General features: G+C 40.3%; 1 protein-coding gene across 4 annotated transcripts in view; it reads right to left on the bottom strand.

The window, feature by feature from the left end:
- Positions 1–4,610: 4,610 nt before the first annotated feature.
- Positions 4,611–15,888, bottom strand: part of trim23 (tripartite motif containing 23) — a 41,819-nt gene continuing 30,541 nt past the window's right edge. For 2 of the 4 annotated variants that reach the window (XM_072570681.1, XM_072570707.1), the window contains exons 8-11: positions 11,610–11,739; positions 11,095–11,205; positions 6,119–6,243; positions 4,611–5,768 (exon numbers count right to left, since the gene is read on the bottom strand). In XM_072570681.1, coding sequence (XP_072426782.1) covers positions 5,589–5,768; positions 6,119–6,243; positions 11,095–11,205; positions 11,610–11,739 — 546 coding nt within the window. In that variant the 3' untranslated portion in view covers positions 4,611–5,588. The remainder of the gene's footprint in view (positions 5,769–6,118; positions 6,244–11,094; positions 11,206–11,609; positions 11,740–15,888) is intronic. The other 2 variants (XM_072570691.1, XM_072570700.1) reach the window with 2 other exon arrangements.

The raw sequence follows: 15,888 nt of genomic DNA, 5'->3' as shown, positions 1-15,888 counted from the left end.
AAGGGGAGTAGAGACAACCCTGGTAACTATAGACTAGTGAACCTTCTTTTGGTTATGGGTAAAGTGTTGGAAAAGGTTACAAGAGAGAGGATTTATAATCATCTAGAAATGAATGTTAATTAGGGATAGTCAACATCATAAAAGGGTAGCTTGTGCCTCACAAACCTGAAGAGTTCTTTGAGAAGGTGACCACACAGGTGGATGAGGGTAATGCGATTGATGTGATATATATAGATTTCAGTAAGGCATTTGATAAGGCTATTCTACAAAATACAGAGGCATGGGATTGAGGGTGATTTGGCGGTTTGGATCAGAAATTGGCTAGCTGAAAGAAGACAGAGGGTGGTGGAGAGAGATGGCACACGGACACACAAGATGGCCACTGATCACAACAAGGAGAGAAACAGCAGAGCAGATACAGACACTGGCTGAGGCCATCTGAATGCCAGCACAATGCACTCTCAGAGAATACACGAGTAATGAACACTGCCTGCCGCAGTGTCTGGGTCCAGCCAACATCTCTTATGAAATGCTAACAGCTTGATGAAGACTCAATAAGAAATGCTAATAGCCAGGTCTGCTGTAATCGTCCTTCTCAGGAAGAGCGATGAGCGTCCATTACTACAGCAATGGATTCCCATGCAGATGTTGAAACTGACAATGACCACGTGGAAATTAACCAAGGCTGCGCTGGAACTGACAAAGACTGTATCAAAAGTATCAATGATTTTCTGCAATGATTGCCATAAACAAACTATGTTAAGACAATAATCTCATCACTGACCTATTGTATCACAAAATGTATAAAAGTTTCTTGACGTGCTCCAGGTCGAGCGAAGACATGCAGCTGACTGCTGTGCTGTTGGTGTCTTTCTCTCCCCAGAGCTCTGGTATTTCCTTGTACAATAAACTCTGTCATTGAACCCTGATTCTGACTCAGAGACTGGTGTTTTTCCCCACAACAATGGTGATTGATGAGAAATGTTTATCCTGGAGTTCAGTTACTAGTGGTGTACTGTAAGAACCCGTTTTGGGGCCACTGCTGTTTTGTCATTTTTATAAATGACCTGGATGAGGGCATAGAAGGATGGGTTGGTAAATTTGCAAATTACATGAAGGTTGGTGGGTTATGGATAGTGCCAAAGGATGTTGCAGGTTACAGAGGGTTAGAGCCAAGCTGCAGAGCTGGGCTGTAAGGTGGCAAATGGAGTTTAATGTGGAAAAATATGAGGTCATTCACTTTGGAAGGAGCAACAGCAATAAAGAGTAGAAATGGTAAGATTCTTGGTACTATGGATGAGCAGAGATCTTGGTGTCAGTGTGCATAGATCCCTGAAATTTGCTCCCCAGGTTGATAGGGTTGTTAAGAAAACATATGGTGTATTGGCTTTTATTGGTAGGGGGATTGAGTTTCAGAGCCATGAGGTCATGTTACAAGCTGTACAAAACACTGGTGTGGCCAGACTTGGCGTATTGCATGCAGTTCTTGTCACCACACGATAGGAACAATGTGGAAACTTTGGAAAGGGTTCAGAGGAGATTTACTAGGATGTTGCCTGGTATGGAGGGAAAGTTTTGTGAGGACAGGCTGAGGGACTTGAGGCTGTTTTTGTTAGAAGAAGGTTGAGAGGTGACTTAATTGAAACATAAGATAATCAGAGGGTTAGCTGGGGTGGACAGTGAGAGCCTTTTTCCTAGGATGATGATGGCTAGCACGAAGGGACATAGCTTTAAATTGAGGGGTGATAGATATAGGGCAGATGTCAGAGATAGTTCCTTTACTCAGAGTAGATTAGATTACTTACAGATTACTTAGTGTGGAAAGTAGTAGGGGCGTGGAACACACTGCCTGCAACAGTAGTAGACTTGCCAACTTTAAGGGCATTCAAATGGTCACTAGATAAATGTATGGCTGAAAATGAAATAGTTTAGGTTGGATGGGCTTCAAACTGGTTTCACAGATTGGTGTAACATAAATGGCCCAAGGCCTGTAATATTCTATGTTCTATTGTGTGCAGTTTTGGGGTAGTCACAGAAATAGAAGCGGTGAAACAGACCTTTTGGTCCAAATCTTCCATGCCAAATAAATGTCCTAAATTAATCTTGTCCCATTTGCCAGCATTTGTCTATATCCCTCTAAACTCTTCCTATTCACTTATTCATCCAGATGCCTTTTAAATAGAGTAATATAGAAACAGGCCTTTTGGTCCAATTCGTCCATGCCGACTAGCTATCCTAAATTAATCTAGTAAATGTTGTAATTGTACCCACCTCCACTTATCTTTGCCGTTTTATGCGTTTTCCTTAAATCTGATGCTTTCCTTACTACTTTGGTTAACCATGGATGGTGGGTCTTCCCTTTTTAGAATATTTATTTATAGTGAGGATACACTTATTCAGCATTTTCTGGAATATGCCCTGAAATGTCTGGCATTGTGTCTTTCACAGCCTAGGATGCCAGTTCTTCATCTAATTCAAATTAATGTTTGCGTATTTGTGTTTATTTAGCTTTAAAATAGCCTTAACCTCCCTTTCAAGCTGGATGTAAAATGCATTCATATTGTGGTGGTTGCTATCTACAGGTTCTTTTACTCAGGTCTTTAATTAAGCCTGTTGCCAACATAAAGTCTAATATAGCCCGCGCTCTCATCAGTTTCAGAATGCTTTCTAAGAAATTATCATGAAAGCATTCTTTTAAACTCCTTATCTAGTCCACTATTACTAATGAGTTTACATATTGATTAAAAGGTTAGCCATTGTTATTTCAGTTCCACGTTCACTGGCATTCAGTATTTCTTAAACCTTTTCCTTCATGGTGTTAAACATTAGGGGGTCGGCTAGTGGGTGACTTTAGCTAATGACTTCTTTCCCCTTTTAACGTATTCTATCCAACCCTGCTAATTTCTATTGCACAAATGTCATCCTTTATTAACTATATCTCTATCTTTATCTACCTTCCTATTCTGAATAACAGAATACATCCCATACCCCTCCTTCATCCCATTATCTATCTGTTCTGCCACCTTCAGGTACCTTTGGATATGCAATATGGTCTCTCAATTCCTCTACATCCTTCCATTTGTGCATTGCCTTGCTTTGGTTGCTGTCTCCAAATGCAAAAGTTGTATTTTCTTGATTACTGATTAGAGCAATCCTGAGAACCTAAGCACATAAGCACCAATTTCTAGCAGTCTTTCCAACCTCTATTTTGGAGATCAGTGGAGAAATAGTAGCAAACGGTCAAACAATTCTCTTGGTTTGTTGCTACTGGTTAAGATAATGGTAGGGAGTCCCACATGGAGAAATAGAGATGTACAGCATGGAAACAGACCCTTCGGTCAAACCCGTCCATGCCGATCAGATATCCCAACCCAATCTAGTCCCACCTGCCAGCACCCGGCCCATATCCCTCCAAACCCTTCCTGTTCATATATCCACCCAAATGCCTTTTAATGTTGCAATTGTACCAGCCTCCACCACTTCCTCTGGCAGCTCATTCTATACATGTGCCACTCTGTTTGAAAAAGTTGCCCCTTAGGTCTCTTTTATATCTTTCCCCTCTCACCCTAAACCCTCTAGTTCTGGACTCCCCGACCCCAGGGAAAAGACTTTGCCTATTTACCCTATCCATGCCCCTCAATTTTGTAAATCTTTATAAGGTCACCCCTCAGCCTCCGACACTCCAGGGAAAACAGCCCCAGCATCTCCCTATAGCTCAAATCCTCCAAGCCTGGCAACATCCTTGTAAATCTTTTCTGAACCCTTTCAAGTTTCACAACATCTTTCCGGTAGGAAGACAACCAGAATTGCATGCAATATTCCAAAAGTGGCCGAACCAATGTCCTGTACAGCCGCAACATCCTATCCCTGAACCCAGAACATCATTCACAGGATTGGAGGTAGTCTGTGTGTACCCTGGAAGCTATTTCCTCTGAAATTGGATTTTGGTGACCTTGAAATGTGGATATTAGACTAAATAAGAGGTGGTCTGTTCTCAGTGCATTTCCTTTGGAATACCAAGGTACCCATTTGAAGAGGAAGATTATCTTTCCGGTTTGTGAAAAGTAGGGATATTTATACCTATAAATTGAACAAATGCATTCTTAAACTTATTGATGCGAAATGGGCTCTTCCAGCTCACCCAAACTGAATCCAAATATAGTGAGTACGCCATGGACACTGGACTGAAAATGGGAGCGTGGGTGGTTATTTTTAAAGATTCGGTTCACTGACTTTAGTGACGAAAATTGGGGCCATGTGAACCATGTGAATGGACTACGATTCATCAGTTTTGTTATGAATCAACCAACCACCAATTTTACTTCAAACAACTATATAGTTCACTGACCCTGAAAGTACTTGCACTCAGCTTATCTGAATTCTTTGGCACAGACTTCTTCAAACTTGTCTTACATATCCATGATTGTACAAGCAAGCCCATTCAGGAATCTTGGTGGAGTAGTATGAAGTCACTTTTTTTCATTCGGACTACATAAAACTCAATTTCTTAGTCCTCCCTCTACAGCTTTGAGTCTACAGTGATGCAACGTAAAACCTACAAGCCACCTAACTCAAGATACTTTGATAATATCAATTACTAACTGCATAGCTGTTTTCGATTGCTCTTTATTGACAAAGGAAGAAAAATCATGAGCATATCCACCAGACAAGTAAAATGGGTCAGGAACATTTCTGTTCTGAAAAGATTTAGTACATTCTTTAATACAGCTTAAGCAAGAAAAGCATTAAGTAGTAAATGTGATGTATATTTTTAAAAAAGCTTGAGTGTTACATATTCAAAAATACTCCACCTGATACTGCTGAATACTTGCAACCAGTTGGCTGCAACATGATTGCTCTGGCTCCCATAGTTCAGGCTAGTTCAAAGGCAGCCTTATTTTCTGTGGAGCTGCTCTGGGAATGAGTTGAGTACAGAGAAGTCTGATTTTCTGTGACTCTTGAGCAGAATACAATTTGATCTTTCAGCGCATATGTTGAAGAGTACTTTGAATAAGTAGTGCTTACCCGTTTTGCTTTCTAACTATGAATTTGTGGAATGTTAAAGTAACCTTATTGTGAACAAACTGACAGCCACAAAAAATCCTTACTGATTTCATGTGTGATTAAAGCACAAACATACCCATCGTTACTATTGAATAACATGGTACTGTGCATAGTGTAATGAATATATTTGTCCCATATGCAATAAACTAATTTAGTGTTAAATTAATACCTTGGTTAAGTTCAAAACTTTCACAGCATCACTAAAAACAGAACTAGATTAAAACATTTTAATTCATACTTCTTTTCTTAAAGTGGCAACACATTGAACTAATTTGGAGCCACAAGTGGATTATCTGTACTATTCACAATAACAGTAGTGCAACAAATACACAATTTAATTGAACTTACTTTTCTTGGTGAAGCTCAGAATTACATTTCAAGTCCGTTTTACAAACAGCAAGTCTCCACTCAGTTAAACCAAACCTGGTTGCTAGGTCTTCAAATACGGACAATATGGATGTCACAGACACAATTTAAAGCAGCTATTTACAAAAGTGGAGATTAAACATGTTGTTAGGGCAGTATTAGGCTACATCTAACACACCCGCAGCCACCAACTGTCTTGAGAGCCAATCCAACCCTTCATGTAGTCCTAATCCACTTCGGGCATCACAGCCTTGTATGTGCCAGCTACGACCACAGCACAGCTTGTGCAGACTGAGTAATTCGGTTATTTCTTCGACAGTAAGTGCTCCAGTCACATCCTGTTGAACAAATTGCAAAAAATGAAAATAAACAGGTTTAAAAATATAGCAACACATTTACTTAAATAACAGTCAAACGATCAATTCTTTTCTGTACCATAGTTATATACAATGCATAACATTTATAATTCCTCTTTTCAGATGCTTGCTATGCATCCTTCTGGAAATCCTTTTAAAATTTCATTACAACTCAGCATGACAACTTGTTTGACTCGTTACTCTCTTTTGTTCAAGGAACCGATTTGCTTATTCTCTTCAACTTTCTTGGTTTCAAAAAATACTTTGGCTGTAAACAATCAAAATGAGTTGGTAAAGCTCGAGACTTCAGTTAATGATTGTTATTGACGTACCTGTTTATTGGCGAAAATAAGGAGTAAAGCATCCCTTAACTCTTTTTCAGCCAATAACTTAGCCAATTCACTGTGTGCTTCCATCATTCGGTCCCTGTCACTGCTGTCAATCACAAATACAACTGCTGAAGGAATAAAGCAGAGAAAGAATAGAAATTACAATAAACATAATCAAGATATAAAAGCCAGCAAAAGATCTATTTTCATTTTCTTTTGTTCTCTATAGAAACCTTTGATAGATCATAGCTCTGCACTCACCTCAAACTTTGTCTATGGTGCCATTATTCATATATAAAGTAAGTTTTGATGAGCTTTTAAATCAATGTTGTAAGATAAGGAAATAGCAGGAGAACTTAACAAGTACTTTGCGTCAGTTTTCACAGTGGAAGACATGAGTAATATCCCAAAAATTAAAGGGTGTCACGGGGCTGAGTTGAGTATGGTTGCCATTACGAAAGAGATAGTGCTAGAAAAGTTAAAAAGCCTTAAAATTGATAAATCTCCTGGCCCCGATGGGATACACCCTAGAGTTCTGAGAGAGGTTGCTGAGGAAATAGCAGAGGCATTGGTTGAGATCTTTCAAGAGTCACTGGAGTCAGGAAAGGTCCCGGATGATTGGAAGATCGCTGTAGTAACCCCCTTGTTCAAGAAAGGATCAAGGCAAAAGATGGAAAATTATAGGCCAATCAGCTTAACCTCGGTTGTTGGTAAAATTCTAGAATCCATCATTAAGGATGAGGTTTCTAAATTCTTGGAAGAGCAGAGTCTGATTAGAACAAGTCAACATGGATTTAGTAAGGGGAGGTCATGCCTGACAAACCTGTTGGAATTTTTTGAAGAGGTAACAAGTAGGTTAGACCAGGGAAACCCAGTGGATGTGGTCTATCTAGACTTTCAAAAGGCCTTTGATAAGGTGCCACACGGGAGGCTGCTGAGCAAGGTGAGGGCCAATGGTGTTCGAGGTGAGCTGCTGGGATGGATTGAGGATTGGCTGTCTAACAGAAGGCAGAGAGTTGGGATAAAAGGTTCTTTTTCAGAATGGCAGCCGGTGACGAGCGGTGTCCCGCAGGGTTCGGTGCTGGGGCCACAGCTGTTCGCATTATATATAAATGATTTGGATGAGGGAACCGGGGGCATTCTAGCGATGTTTGCCGATGATACGAAGTTAGGTGGACAGGCAGGTAGTACTGAGGAAGTGGGGAGGCTACAGAAGGATCTAGACAGGTTGGGAGAGTGGTCCAGGAAATGGCTGATGGAATTTAACGTGAGCAAGTGCGAGGTCTTGCACTTTGGCAAAAAGAATAAAAGCATGGACTACTTTCTAAATGGTGAGAAAATTAATAAAGCCAAAGCACAAAGGGATCTGGGAGTGCTAGTCGAGGATTCTCTAAAGGTAAACATGCAGGTTGAGTCTGTGATTAAGAAAGCAAATGCAATGTTGTCTCTTATCTCAAGAGGGTTGGAATATAAAAGCAGAGATGTACTACAAAGACTTTATAAAGCTCTGGTTAGGCCCCATTTGGAGTACTGTGTCCAGTTTTGGTCCCCACACCTCAGGAAGGACATACTGGCACTGGAACGTGTCCAGCGGAGATTCACACGGATGATCCCTGGAATGACAGGTCTAGCATATGAGGAACGGCTGAGGATACTGGGATTGTATTCGTTGGAGTTCAGAAGATTAAGGGGAGATCTAATAGAGACGTACAAAATAATACATGGCTTGGAAAAGGTGGATGCTAGGAAATTGTTTCTGTTAGGTGAGGAGACTAGGACCCGTGGACACAGCCTTAGAATTAGAGGGGGTCATTTCAGAACAGAAATGCGGAGACATTTCTTCAGCCAGAGAGTGGTGGGCCTGTGGAATTCATTGCCACGGAGTGCAGTGGAAGCCAGGACGCTAAATGTCTTCAAGGCCGAGATTGATAGGTTCTTGTTGTCTAGAGGAATTAAGGGCTACGGGGAGAATGCTGGTAAGTGGAGCTGAAATGCCCATCAGCCATGATTAAATGGCGGAGTGGACTCGATGGGCCGAATGGCCTTACTTCCACTCCTATGTCTTATGGTCTTATGGTCTTATAATTATGGACACAAGACTGTCTCCATCTCATGATATTATTACAATTTTATTATTCACAGCCCAAGAAAATACACATAACTAGGGTACTTTCTGAAATGTTATCTTTTAAATACATTAACTTTTGGGTAATTCACAAAATAAGAAAAATAAATCTGTTGTATGCAAACTCAAGGAGGAGCAAATGTATACGGCCTACAACACAAAAACAAGCACCTGCCTCCCCAGAGAGTAAGAACAGGTCAGACTTTATATTAAAACTAAAGGCTCACGAATGATTCAAATAATAAATGATCTAAAGTAAACAATTAGTTCTGTGGTTCAGGTAAGGATAATTAGCTTTTTATATATAATATTTTCTTCCCACCTTTCTGTCAACTATTTTAGTTTGTTTTTCAGACTGAGCCAAAGAATGAAACAAAACAGCACAAAACGAAGTTTATTGCAATCCTTCTCTTAAACATCTTAAAATATTTGTTGAGATAAATATAAACCTAGCATTTTATCACTACCAATATTACAAACTGCTGCTGGTTAAGAAAAGATCATTTCCATCTTCACCCAAAACCAGACAAGACAGTTGTGTCGGCCTCATATCTGAGCAATAACTCCACAAGGAAGCAACTCAATATCTCCTGCTGCAGAAAGTAACTTGGCTATGGCCTCTCACTCCAAATAACTGGGTATCACCCCTGGACAAGACTCCCAAGTTGGCCTTATTTTGTCAACAGCAGCTAAAATAAATAAACAAGTTAAACCTGGTCTTTACTTGAAAGTGTGTCATATTCCAAACAAAGTAGCTGAATTAACTTCACAAATAAAGGTTAATGGGTATGATCTTATAACCATTGGAGACATGGTCACAGAGAGATCAAACTAGAAAATAAATAGTCAGAGGCATGTTACTTTCCAAAAGAACAGACAGGAATGATAAAGGCAGTGGAGTAGCATTGTTTGTAGTGGATGGAATAAATATGATAGCAAAAAATCTTAAACTGGCAGATGCAGATTCCTTATAGGTGTAGATAAGACACAAAGAGGAAAATGACACTTGTCTGCATAATATATAGGCCCTCGAAAAGTAACTATATAATGGGACAGAAAATAAATCAGGAGATAATAAGGGTAGGCAGGAAATGAATCCTAATCTTCATGTAAATTAGGATAGTCAGATGGACAGAAGCCATGAGTAAGAATTCATACACTCTATTTGGGGTTTCCTAAAACAATATGTTGTTATCCTTGTAGTGATTGTAATGAGGTCAACCAAGCAGACCTCACAGAATGAGTTCTCTGACTGGGGCTGTTACATGGTCCAAATAGGGAAGCCCTGACTGACAGATATAAGCAGGAGTGTCAGACATCCTGTTTACTCTGAGGAGGCTCAAACAGTACCAAGGGTTCTCCATGTGTAAGGAAAGGGTCACTTGGTGACGGGATACCAGCCTCTATAGAGTTATTTCAGTACCAACCAGGAATCAGGCTGTCTTTGGATTTGTTGAAGTGTAATTTGGCAGGTTTAGTAAATGGTGTCACAGTAAGAGATTCCCTCAGAAACAGTGACCATAATATGGTAGAATGTGGCATTCAGTTTAAGGGTGAGGAACTTAGTTCAAATAAGAGTAATTACAAGGGAATGAGGACAGAATGAGGGAAAGGAGTTTCACAGCAAAGACATTTGAGGAACAATAGTAAACATTTACTAGACTATTACAAAATGGACGGTCTACATCTGAACCAGATCGGAACCAATGTCCTTGGGGGAGTTTTTGCTACTGCTGTTAGGGAGGTTTTAAACTAATGTGCAAGGGGACTGGGAACCAGAAGAGGAAACAAGTAGGCAGCGAGGTGGAAACTGGAGACTGTAAGAATCATGAAGATAGCATTAATAAAGGAAAGAGTAGGCAGAGAGTTGATAAGCATAAAAGAACTGGTGGCCTCAAATGCATCTACTTTAATGCAAGGAGTATAATGTGTAAGGCAGATGAACTTAGGGCTTGGATTGGTGCCTGGGAGTATGACGTTATTGCAATCACAGAGACTTGGTTGAAGGAAGGGCATGATGATTGGCAACTAAATGTTCCAGGATATAGACACTTCAGACAGTTCAGGGAGGGAAGTAAAAGGGGTGGGGTGGAGTTGCATTGCTAGTCAGGGCTGTGCTAAAGGAGGACACTATGGAGGTCATGGGTAGTGAGGCATTATGGGTGAAGCTGAGAAATAAGAAGGGTGCAGTTACATTGTTGGGGCTGTATTACAGGCCTCCCAACAGTGAGCGTGAGGTAGAAAAACAAATGGGTAAACATATTATGGGAAAGATGTAGTGGCAATAGGGTGATGGGAGATTTTAATTTTCCCAACATTGGTGTTTTTTTTAAAACATTCCCAGTCAAAAAAAAGGGAGAAATTAAACTTTGAGGGTTCTTATATAAATTCTTATATTAAATAGTTCTTATTTTTGTATGTCTGTGAGGATTCTCACATCCGAATGAATGAAGAGATGTGCTTCCCTCCACATTTCACATATCACAGATCCCAGATCCCTTTTGTGGTGGGAGCCATGCTGAAAAGGATCTAAATCTCCCAGGCTGCTGCTAAGAGCTCACAAATCTATAAGCAGCTGTAAGCATAATGAATAGGAAGCACGATCCCCCCATCATATTGACTGCAAAATCTGGGCCAAAATCTTTGTTAAATTTAAAAGATTTATTGAAAAATCCATTTAAAAATATAATCCCAATGCAGTACTCTAATAAAAGAATAAAATCCATATACAGCAGCAATTATAAGGAAATAAAATTGGAAAGAGCATTATATCCTGTAACAATGAGCTGTTTCCCACAAGAGCATATATGAAGGTCAATGACCAGACTGTTCACAAGAAGAGATATTGTTTTACCTTGGGTGTTAAGGTAATAATGCTTCCAAAGTGGCCTCAGTTTATGCTTGCCTCCTACATCCCAAATAGTAAACTTTAAGTTTTTATATTCTACAGTTTCCACATTAAAACCTGCCACGGAAAAAGGAGAGTATTAATATTACATTTTCACTCTGATAATACTGTCAGATGAATAAGGTCATCCTAAAACTAAAGTCATAAACTAAAACTCACGCTTCAATTAGAAGACACTGGATTGGAAAGTAATAAATGAAAGGGAGGGAGACAGACACAAAGAAAGAAAGAGCCAGACAAAGGTGGTCATAGTATTGAGAAAGTCTTGTCATTATGAGACTCAGTAGCTCTAATCTCAATATCTTCAATGATAAACACAACAGTGCAGAGCTATTTTTATAAATGATGTAAATCTTATACTCAAATGCAAGAAAATAAGTATACTAATCAATCAATCTAAAAGATGGGAATATATTAATATTTACTGTTATTAATAAGCAAACTGAGTGAAGGTGAATTACCTATAGTTGGAATTGGTTGCATAAACTCATCCTGCTTCAACTTGAAAAGAATAGTTGTTTTGCCTGCTCCATCCAGTCCCAAAGTGACTACACGTATCTCCATTTTGGGCCCAATATGAACACGGTTATCCTTTGAGGGAAAAATGAAATTTGCACTTAAGTTTACTCTCTCAAATATAATAAAAGTTCAATTTCAAACCAGTTTGCCTTTTTGATAAGATTTTACACCATCTAAATATCATATCAATTTAATATGGACAAAGTCAGAAGTCACATGACACCAGGTGATAGTCCAACAGATTTATTTGAGATTACAAGCTTTCATGGGTCAGGTGAAGACCAAAGTGCTGTTAGGGAGGGAATTCCTCTACTTTGATCCGACAACACAGAAGGAATGGCAACAGAACTCCAACAACAGGATGCTACAGCTTTGACAAATGGTCAGTTAGACTCTAAACATCAGCTCGTTTCTCTCCTTACAGATGCTGCCAGACCTGCTGAGATTTTCCAGCATTTTCTTTTTTGGTTGCTACAATTTGGAAATGAACTTGTGGTAGTGATCCATTGCATCTGTTGCCCTTAATTTTCTCAGGGGTAGAAATCATGGGTTTAGAAGGTACTACTGAAGTAGTAATGACTATACAGCATCTTGCAATTGATACAAATTGGGCCATGGTAAACTAGTGGAGGAGGGATTGAATGTTTAATGTAGTGGATGGGATGCCAAGTGGGCTACTTTGCCTTAATAACACCAAGCTTGAGTGTTGTTAGAGTTGTGCTCAAAAATGTGGCAATAGGTGGGACTTTCCACACTTGAGAAGTTTGGCTCGAATTCTTTCCTTGGCGGGTATATTTCATTTTGCCAAGTAGTCTGAAATTCTCAAGATCAAATGACAAGGGTTCTTTGTCTAACTCATTCCTGACAGGAAACTGCATGAGAACACCACACACAAATTGAATGAGGGTGGGGGAGATTCTCCATCTCATGGTAATGCTGCTGAGAGTAGTGTTCAGCCCAGTAGGACATCTGTTTGCTTCAACTGGTGACAACTTCACTATCTCCTGACTTCAGAGGGGCAATTTTATGACTACTGGACCAGATATCCTCGTGATCTCTTCATATTGTTCATGTGCGCTTCTGTTGGGTTACAATCTCCATTGTCAAAATGAAACTTGGATTTCTTGACACAAGTTAACCTGATATTTAATTGTGAAGTATCTCCTTCTTTCAACTCTCCTGGCTACTTTTAAGTTGTGCAGTGTTCTAGCTATTTGGTTTACGTTGTGTATAATGTCAGTTTTGATTTTTAAAAAACATCAATTTCAGTTGTTATCTCAGCCGAGTACATTGGCCCTTGTTGAAGATTCCATCTTTGTTAAATTATGCTTTTGAAATAAGCAGCTTAGTGATTTACAAACATCATTTATACCAGTATTGCTGCTTCCTGCTGAACCCTTGGTGGGTAGCAATTGCTCTAGCAACATTGTGAAGTGCTGGTATTTGGTACATTACTTGCACAAGGGTGCCAATTCATGGCAAGCCACTGCATTCAGAACAGAAGAACTTTTGAGACACCTTCACTCCATTCCCACTGACTTGATTTTCCTGATGCTACAGTTCAGTCAAGTACTGCAATCGTTCTCACATGCATAGGCCAAGCTTGTCATGAGGTTTGCAGCCAAGTGGCTAGCTGAGCTTTTCCAATTTTGATAAATTTGATCAGATGTTAGGAGGAGGAATTTGCAAAATTTACTGCCCAGGGTTTTATGCAATATGCTCAGACACATTCTAACACATCATTGGAGCAGGTGAAATGTGAACCCTGGCCTGCTGGCCTAGCGGTTGGGTCACTATCACCACACCACACGTGCCCTCCTGCCAGAGTGCACCTTTGCCATTTCCAGTATCTAGATAGATGCTCGGTGGGTCATTCAGGATATTTTACCCAAATTTTGTGGTGAGGTCGAGGTCACAGGGTTTTTTTTGTGTGATGTTAGAATCCTTACTGCCTGCCTTACTTGTCTAGTCTAAAAGGTCCCACTTCAGCACCCGGCCAGCTTGGCTCAGATTGGTGATGGATAATCAAGTTACCCCCCAGAGTATGTTCTGTGTACCTGCTCCAATTAAGAATCAGTTCTTCATTCAGAGGCTGAAGGAGGGTAGTAGGTGGAATGACAGAACTATGATGGTGCAGGAGGAGGCCATTTGGCCCATCATACCTGTACTCGGTCTATTATCTAGCACCAATCTCTTGCTTTTCTCCATATCCCTGAACACCATTACCATCCAAATAACCATCCAATACCCTGTTGACGCCTCAATTGAATGTGCTTTCACCACATTTCTATACTCTAAACCTTTGCTGAGAAAAACTTTTCCACACATCATCCTTGCTTTGTTTGTACATTAGTTTAAATCTATGTCCTCTTGTTCTTGTTTCTTTAACAACTGAAAAGAGCTTCACCCTGTCTACTCTGCCCAGCTCGATCATCATTTGGAAAGCCTCTATCAGACCTCCTCTCAGCTGTGACAGAAACAGAAATTACTGGAGAAGCTCAGTAGGTCACTCAGCATTTGTGAAAAATAGCCGAGTTAAAGTGACCTTTCTTCAGAACTGATAGTAGCTAGGAAAAGGTGGTGTACACACTGAAGACAGGGAGTGGAGAGGGTATGTAGACAGGTGGAGATGAAGCCCAGAGAGACAGAACCAAAGTTGGCCAGGCAAAGAGATGGACACTCGTATGCCAGGAAGAAAGAGAAGCTGATAATGGGGTCTATAATTAGATAAAAATGGAATGGCTGTGCTGAAAGCAGCCCATGTCAGGATATGCCTGGGTATTGGGGTGGATAAAGGACATAAAGGAAGGAGTTCAGATTCTGAAATTATTGAACTCAACAATTGAGCTCCTCTCAGCTACCTTCTGTCGAGGGAGAACAGTTCCAACTTCTTCAATCTATCCTCATGGCTGAAGTTTTATTCCTGGAATTATTCTAGTAAATCACATCTGAACTCACTTGAAAGTATATGCATTTCCTATAATGTGGCACCTACAACTGTATACAATACACCAGCTGAGATTTAACAACTGTCTTGTACAAGTTCAATATCGCCTCCTTGCTCTTGTACTCTAAGCCGCTATTAATAAAGCTAAGGATACTGTATGCTTTATTTACTGCTCGTTCTACCGATCGCGTCACCTTCAGTGATCTGTGCACACGTTGGACCCATATCCCTCTGCTTCTGCACTCTCTTAGAATTGTTCACTCTGTTTGTATTCTCCTTCTGCATTCTTCAGACCAACATGCATCACCTCACTTTCCTCTGCATTGAATTTCATCTGACACCTATCTGCCAACCATAGGTAATCAAGGAGTTTCCTCCCCATTGTTTTATCTGCTGTCATAAGACTTTATTCACTCTGGAGTTACAGTATACAATTGTGCCCACAGCTTTGGTGGGTCTGTCCCACTGATGGCACACGCAGGTTTCTGATTGTAGATGTAATTCCACAAGAATGTGGCTGAACGAATTTGTTGAGCAGCTTTCTGACTTTGTTCAAGTCCTGGATATTAGTGAAGAGTAGTTTTTGTAGGGTCAGCCCAACAAGGCATCTTCAAATCTGATTCTGGATTCGTGGTGCTGGAAGAGCACAGCAGTTCAGGCAGCATCCAAGGAGCTTCGAAATCGCGTTTCGGGCAAAAGCCCTTCATCAGGGCTTTTGCCCGAAACATTGATTTCAAAGCTCCTTGGATGCTGCCTGAACTGCTGTGCTCTTCCAGCACCACTAATCCAAAATCTGGTTTCCAGCATCTGTAGTCACTGTTTTTACCATCTTCAAATCTGAATTCAGGTGGTCCCTTCTGTTTACGTATTTTTAATGTACTTAATGTACCACTAGGTGGCACTGCAACTGACACACACAAAAAAACTGAGGCATGCAGACAGCAGTGGTTTGAGTATGCTGCAGGTATAGAAGGAAGAGGGCTGAATGGCCAGGCAGCCAGAAGACTCTGTCTCACAGTGTTGTGATGTCACTGCCTCCACCTGTGCAGGTGGCCATTTCTGCTGGCTACCTCAGCATTGTCAGTACTCATTCCAAAAACTAAATGGCTCATTTGGCATTTCAGAGGACAATTAGGAATCAACTATATTGCTTCCCTGCAAGGGAATAGTGAATCAAAAACATTATGCCAATCTGAAAACCTCATGACTATCATCACTGAAGTTAGCACATTTCATATTTATTTAATTATTCAATTCAAATTCACAACTACCTT

The sequence above is a fragment of the Chiloscyllium punctatum genome, chromosome 1 (assembly GCF_047496795.1).
Source record: "Chiloscyllium punctatum isolate Juve2018m chromosome 1, sChiPun1.3, whole genome shotgun sequence".
In the NCBI taxonomy this organism is placed as follows: domain Eukaryota; kingdom Metazoa; phylum Chordata; class Chondrichthyes; order Orectolobiformes; family Hemiscylliidae; genus Chiloscyllium; species Chiloscyllium punctatum.
Note: the sequence above shows the minus strand (reverse complement) of the source record. Positions and strands in the feature narration are given on the sequence as shown.